General features: G+C 41.6%; 1 protein-coding gene across 1 annotated transcript; it reads right to left on the reverse strand.

The window, feature by feature from the left end:
• Window positions 1-1,943: 1,943 nt before the first annotated feature.
• On the reverse strand, window positions 1,944-4,898 carry LOC130805517 (uncharacterized). Its single transcript, XM_057670289.1, has 5 exons — window positions 3,936-4,898; window positions 3,525-3,779; window positions 2,606-3,417; window positions 2,221-2,367; window positions 1,944-2,127 (listed from the first exon to the last, which is right to left on the reverse strand). Exons 1-5 carry the CDS (start codon window positions 4,896-4,898, stop codon window positions 1,944-1,946), a joined length of 2,361 nt encoding a protein of 786 aa, XP_057526272.1.
• Between the last annotated feature and the right edge of the window lie 2,734 nt (window positions 4,899-7,632).

The following is a 7,632-nucleotide window of genomic DNA, read 5'->3' on the forward strand; positions in this document are numbered from 1 at the left end:
TATCCGAGGGGAAAACGAATAAGGTAACTCAAGCCGCGGATATGTATATATAGTCGCGGAGTACATTTAGTCAACAGCAAAAATGTAAATAAGAGGGTTCGATATCGCGACCTCTAGGATAGTATACAGCACCTCAGACCAACTGAGACATCTAGTTCCTTGTAGCATTTCGTATGGATTTGTTGTTTTTCAATACTTCCACATACTGCGGTACTCCATGACTTAGAAAAAATTTTAGAATTTGACCCAAAAAAAGGGGTCCGACTTATCTACCTTGCGGGCAACATGATGACTTCCTCTCCTCCTCTTTGGACTACCTTATATTTATGACCGCGGAAATTTTAAGACTTAGAATATTTTTTGGGCGAAATAACCACCAAGGAGGGTCCGACTTGTTGACCCCACGGACAAAATAGCAACCTTATTGTTAAATCTTCCTTGCTTTTATGTGCCTTGAAACTTTAGGAGGATAATATGTCGCGGCATAAGAAACTGACGACGCGGCTTGGACTTTTTCTCAGAATATTTTGCGTCTTCAATTTAATCATGACGCGAACTAATAGTCCGCGTCTTCAACTGCACATCCGACATAAAAAATCCTTCCATACTTGGAATATTTCCAAATTTATTAGGAGCATCTGGGGGTCCGACTTATCAATATCACGAATTAATAAGAATGCTTTGAAAAATTGGAAGTTGCTCATATGACGCTAAGAAGGATGACGTGGCCTCGTTGTATTCCGCGGCTATCTTGGATGACGCGGAATAAGGATTCACCAGATTTATAAGTCGGAAGGTAGAATGGGTAATCTCCATACTTAGAATTTTTTATATTTCCTTTGGAGTGTAATTTAGGGTCCGACTTATCGACTCTACGGCGTCGATAGGAAATTTGATAACTTAGAGAAATTATCAATATTTTCACACACTTTAGGTGTCCGACTTATCAACATCGTGGAACAATAAAAATACTCACAATTTTTCTCGTCGTAACAAGTCCCTTATTCTTCTATGACGCGAAATGAGCAAATACTTTGAAAGATTTCTCTTCTTGACAAGCCTCATATTTTTTATGCCGCGGAATGAATGTAAGGGTCCGCGTCTTCACCCATACGGACAATACGAAAATCTTTCCACAATGAGCACGGATTTATTGGAACTTTGAAAAATTGGAAGTTGATCATGTAGGGGTTTGTAACGTGACGCGGCTTCATTTTTATTCCGCGGCTATCACGAGTGACGCGGCAAAAGATCCGCCACATCTATAAGTCAGATGGTAGAATGAACAATCCTCATACTTAGATTTTTCCCAACGTTTTTACCTTTTTAGGTCTAAATTAGGGTCCGATTATCGACCCTCCGGCTTCATGAGGAAGCCTGATAACTTAGAGAAATTATCGACATCTTCACACACCTTGGGAGTCTGACTTATTGACTCCCCGGACACATTCAAGTGTATAGGTACTTAGAAAAATTGTCTATATTTCCATTCTAATCGGAATCCGACTTATCGACTCCACGGATACAGCTAAATAAATAAGAAAAATTATGCATATTGACCCTATTTGGGGGTCCGACTTATCGATGACACGAACATCTTTCACAATAATTTTTCATGCCTTATAGGAATTGTAGGGCAACACCCAGGCAATTGATCTCAACTATATAGAACATTGCCGCGGAATAAATAATACCTGCATGGATTCATTGCGGAATCTTCATAACTTAGGAAAATTGCAAGAAAGTTGGTCATATATAGAGTCCGACTTATAGACTCTGCAGACACGACCAATATTCTCAAAAATCTATAGCCATTGCAGCTTCTTCGTGATATCTTTCACAAGTTTTAAAGATTCAATTCAGAAGCCTCAACTACTTTTTGCAATTGTCGGGCACTTCGTGGAAAACAGAATACTTCCGCGGACGTGTGGTGAACACTTCCGTTAGCAAATATAAGGGGCCCAATTTGTCGACTTTACGGATTGGGCGTGTTGGTGCCTACCATGTTGGTCGTGACTTAGATCAGCGCTTGAAGGAATTGCGATAAAGTACAACGTTAACGAGGATGACGTGACCTCAACACATTCCACAGCTAGTATGGATGATGCGGCAACTGACCAGTAACGTCTATAAGTCAGACGAATTATGAGCAATCCTTTCATACTTGGATTTATCCCAAGGTTCTTAGCTTTTAAGACCTATTTTGGGATCCTACTTTACAGATGCCACTGATTTCTGCTGAGTCTATGGAAAACACTGATTTTAACAAGATTTGCAATAAGGAAGTTCAGTAGGCGTCGGATACTTGATAACTTAAGGTTGTGTGAACGGATGTCAAGTACGTCCGTCAACTCTTCATTTTGAAGACTAGATAATTATGAGAAAGTAGAATATAACACTGAATAATTGGAAACGTTAGAACTTGACGTTGGATGATGAATAAAATGTTGAAACTTCTGTTATATTGAAATTGAAATTGTCACGGACAAACGATTGTAACTAATGAATGAGAGCTATTTTCTAATTTGACTAACGCTGCTTTTAGTTGAAATTGAGACTGATGAATAAGGGTTATAATCCATCTATACTCATGACGGAAGGAGACTTTTCTCCCCTTCCTCTTTTAGAAGGGATGACGGAAGTTCCTCGTTTCATGGTGTTGATGAGACATCGGCGGGCCATTACCTGGTCTCCTTTGAGGATGCCCACTTGTCCGTCGTCCTGCTCAAACTGTAACAAGAGTTGGTGAGGGAAGATTGCCGCTTTGATCTTGTTGATGAGTGGGAGTCCCATGATGGCGTTGTAGGGGAACGCTAGATCTACCACCGTGAATCGCACGGGCATTGTTCTGCTTCCGCTTCTTTCCCCTACTCGTACAGGGAGTATGATTGTTCCCATTGGAATGACCTGGTTTCCTCCAAACCCAATCAAAGGTTTATTAAGGGGTTGCAGGTGCTTTTCTTCGAATTTCATTTTTCTTAGGCATTCCATCGTTATAAGATCGGCTGTGCTTTCGGTATCCACCAATACTCGCCTCACCATCATTTGCCCAATCTTGATGGTAACCACTAAAGGATCAGTGTGTGGTTGTTGCAACAGTTGGGAAGTAGTGGCATCAAATCTCATGATCGGTCCCTTTGATACGGTTTTTAGAGGTCCTTTCAGCAGAGTATGGACGCTATCCTTCGCGGCTCGAATGGTAGGATATTCTTCAGTGTATCCTCCGAAAATTACGTTGATAGTTCCTTGTGTGTTGGAACTTTCACGCCTTGCCTCATCTTTCTTGGGGGATCCGCATCTTTGATTCCACTGCCTTCTTTCCGCTTCTCCTCTTGCGTCATAGTCCCTTCGGTTAACGAACCTCGACAGTTTTCCTTCATCAGCCAATTGATGTAGGATACGTTTGAGTTCGCGGCACTGGGCCAAAGTATGGCCGTGCTCTTGTGGTAATCACACCACAGATTGTAGTTGCGTCTATCGGAAGGAGTGGTAGTAGGAGGTGGAGCTGGCAACTTATCTCAAACAGCAAAGAAAATGTCCTTCCTGTTTCGATTGAACATCGGGTCGTTACCTCCGTCTAGCAAATTCCGCGTCCTGGACTCCCCTTCCGCGATATTTACGTGCCGGGATCGTGGAAGTCCCATGTCTGACGGGGGCTCTGGACCACGCGGCATGTAATTCCTGTCCCTCCTTGACGAATGCTCCTCTCTGTTCCATAAATATTGATGGGAGGATGCGACATCTTTCTTTTCAGACTTTCGCCTTTTTGGGTCATGTGCCTGACATATCTCGGAGGCCGTGACATAGCTTTGACATTGCTTCATGGCCTCCGCGTATGTCTTCACCTGACTTTCGACCAACTGGAACTTCAGTCTTTGAGCCTTCATTCCGTTGATTAGGGCGTTCAAGGCGACTGATTCTTCCAAATTCGTCACCTCCAGTACTGCCTCATGGAATTTCTTTAAGTAAGATGATATGAATTCCCCTTCCAGTTGCGTTATGCTAAGCAAATGGAAGTTTAATTTCTCCTGCCTCCTGGATGCCACAAAATGACCTAGGAATTTGCCTTCTAATTGGGCAAAGTTATGGATACTTCCTCCCGGAAGGGAGGTGTACCATGTCAAGGCTACTCCAGTAAGAGTAGTTGGGAAGAATTTACACCACAAGGATGGGTTGGTAGTGTGCAGCACCATCAAATTTTTGTAAGCCATCAAGTGTTCTTCGGGGCATGACGTGCCGTCGAATGCCGTCATGTTTGGGATTTTTATTCTCCCCGGGTTGGGGATATTTAGTATTTCTGGAGCCAATGGGGAGATTATTGGCGTAGCATCTTCAGGGAGGTTATTTACCTCGACCTCATTCCGGGGCGTGGTGACAGGACTCCCGGGATAGCTAGATCCTGCGAGCTGCGCCTTCTTCCTCTCTTGCCTCCTTCTATCCACCAGCGATTGGACGCTTTCGGATGCCTTCTGCTTTTTGCTTTCTAGATAGGTCCGGACATCTTGGGAGGCGGTCTTGGATACGCGATCTTGTGGATTACTCCTACTGAAACTTGTGCGGGATCTCGATCTCTCCCGCCTCTTCTTATTGCGTCTGCTGGAATGTGACATCCTCGAGTTTCCATCCTGAGATCCGCGGGATTTAGACAACTCTTGAGGTTCGATTCTCTCGCGAAGATTTTTAATCTGGTCCGCCATTTCTTCCAATACCTGCTGCTGAGGCGGGTTATTGTTATTCATGACGGCGCGGAGTTGTTCGGAAAAGGCGGCAGTGAGGTTGCGCGTTAGCATGTCCAGATCACGACGAGTCACAGCTTGATTGTTAACGTGACCAGCGGAAGTTTCTGTATCTGTGCTATACACGGTTGTGGTTTGTGTGGGATTTCTTTTAGGAGCCATAACTTTTTATTCTTTCCCCACAGACGGCGCCAAACTGTTTCGGTGATGAAACGAGGAGGTGGAAATCACCTGTAATACTTAGATTGGAAGCGTTATCGGGAACGGCGATTCGCAAGAGGTAGCGACTCGAATTCCTGCAAGACAACACGTTAGCTTTGTCCGGGGGGTGATCTCCCGGAAAACCCCTCCGACGCTCAAGTTAGAACGTAAATTAGGAAATTAATGAATAAGAATGAGATGGCAACCACCAGAATAGGTGTATGAGGGTGAAAGTTGCTGATATCTTTTGTAGGCTAGAAGGTCGTGAGGACTTTTTAAGGGCTGTTATTCCATGGATCCCTCCCTTTTTGATGGCTGTCACTATTTATAGTGGAGGAAGGGAAGTTATTTCAGGGAGGAGGTTGATTATCATGGGGGTAGTGGTGAGCGGTTATCAGCACTAGGAAAGGAGAACCATGGAATGTGGGATGAATGGGAAGTATGTCAGTGGGCAGTTGTTACTCATGGAAGAAGGATAACTAACCAATGAGGGAGAGTGGGAAGTTAGGTCATATAGGAGGTTATGTATAGGAAGTTAGGGTATTTGGGAGTAACTAGCCCATGGGCCATTCAAGGAAGGTGGGGGATTCAGAAAAAGGCCCATTGACCGGAAGTCAAAGTCAACCCAAAAGGTCAAGGGGTATTTAAGTAATATAACGTGAATAATTTAAATAAATAAATAAATAAATAATACCATGACAAGCTTCTCCTGATGAAGGGCGTGAAAGAGTATCTATGAAAGCAACTTAGTTTTTGGTTCATAAAGAGATCATCATTGATCGTTTTCAATCACAAAAACCAGTGCCATCAAATAAAACAAACACTAATTTGGTGTTAGCCATATCGACTAGGTGAAGATAATACATGGATGTAACACCACGGCTCCTCGGACCACCGGTGACTACTCATGGAGACTGTAGACTGGCGCCACCAGACCAACACAAGTCTTTTCAATGCACTTTGGCTTCACTCGTGCGCACCTAGGATAAATTCCCAAAAGGTAACTTTTCCTAAGATTACTCCCCACCAAGCACGTTTAATTGTGTAATTCTTAGTAAATGGGCTCCCGTGAAAATAAGACATAACTGTTGATATGAGTAGTCTATCAATCTTTTTTAAAGCTAAATCTAGGGTATAAAACTCACCTCTGCTTAGGAATACATCGTCCTCGTTGGACTGTAGTTTCAAGGTCTTTTCCCCAACTAGGTGCACTGAACACATGATCAGCCACGGGTTGCAGGGTTGCTCGGATACCATTTGTAACACCCTAACCTATTGGACCGTCGGTGACTACTCATGGAGACTAAAGACTGGCCTCATAGACCAAACAAGTCTTTTCAACGCACTTTGGCGTCACTCGCGCGCACCTAGGAAAACTTTCTAGGATGTCACCCATCCAAAGATTATTTCCCACCAAGCACGCTTAACTGTAGAGTTCTTAGCAAATGGGCTCCCATGAAAAGAAGATGCACTTAGTTGATATGTATAGTCTATTAATCTTTTTTAAAGCTAAATCTTGGTATCACAATGGATACTGGATTTTGTGTATAATCCATGCCTGTAGAAGTGGTAGACATGTTGCAAAAGAAAGAGAAAGTAAGAAGAAAAGAAGAATGAATAGGGATCAGGAAAAAAAATCAGTTGAATGTCGCGTTTGATACGATGTTAGAAGGGAAAGAATATATATACAAATGGGAAACAAAAAACTAGAACTAAGGAGACTGTATTCTATGTTATTGATTATAGAATCAAAAGACAAGCACCTATATATGGGGCTTATAAGAAGAGTTTGTTACATAGTTATTACAACTAACTAAAGCTAAAACTAATAACAGCCGAAAACCAACCACATAAATAGAAGGAAAAATTACATAAAACTACGTAATCTATATCACCTTTTGCAAAAAAACTACCTAATCTATTTTTTTTTTGCAAAAAACTACCTTAAATGACGTAAACGTTTGCAAAAGACTACTACTTGATGGATTAGTTAGTTGATCGTTAAAATATTATGTTGACCAGCATGTGGGTCACGTGACTTACTTAAGTCAATGTTATTTGCTCTTTTAAAACATGATTTTCTTTAATTCTTTCCTCGTTTCCCTTTAATTCTTAAGAACCCTAATTCTCCTTTCCCCTTCAATTCTTAAGAACCCTAATTTTTTTCACCAAATTAAATTATGCATTCTCCTTCCACCAAAAATTCAAAGCTCGAGACATGTGCCTGTAGATTTCCTTTTGCACAGAGAATTTGTGGACTAAGGATAATTCTGGAAGACAGTTCAAAACTTGTAAAGTTTTCGATCCTCATACCCAGTGGAGGGGATGCAACAAGTTCAAATGGATTGATGAACCTGAAAACAGGAATTTACCCTTGCTTAGTTACCCATTTGAAATGAACCCTTTTTTCCTTTGATAATCTTCTTTTTTTGCTAGAAAAACGAGTTGATTCAAAAGAACAAAGATGAATGGTTCGAAAGCTCAAACGAAAATCAAAGGAAGATCAAAGGAAGAGAAGAGAGGATCGAGAATCAGAAAATTCAAAGGCAAGATTTTTTTATTGAACAAAACCATGCAAAAACCATAATTCACAGCATATATGACTGAAATTTAAAATTGCGGAGTAGATTAGTGAAAGAAATATCAATTAAAGAACTTAGCAGTTGATTGGATTGGATAATTAATGTTGCATTGA

This window comes from Amaranthus tricolor, chromosome 2, assembly GCF_026212465.1.
Source record: "Amaranthus tricolor cultivar Red isolate AtriRed21 chromosome 2, ASM2621246v1, whole genome shotgun sequence".
Classification (NCBI taxonomy): domain Eukaryota; kingdom Viridiplantae; phylum Streptophyta; class Magnoliopsida; order Caryophyllales; family Amaranthaceae; genus Amaranthus; species Amaranthus tricolor.

Excerpts from the sequence above, each read along its gene's own strand:
- LOC130805517 (XM_057670289.1), bottom strand. The coding sequence starts at position 4,898 with ATGGCTCCTAAAAGAAATCCCACACAAACCACAACCGTGTATAGCACA. Across the intron at positions 3,418-3,524 it reads GGAAGGACATTTTCTTTGCT|TGCCGCGAACTCAAACGTAT; the intron begins GTTTGAGATAAG and ends ACTTTGGCCCAG. Across the intron at positions 2,128-2,220 it reads AGCAGAAATCAGTGGCATCT|ACGTTACTGGTCAGTTGCCG; the intron begins GTAAAGTAGGAT and ends TCTGACTTATAG.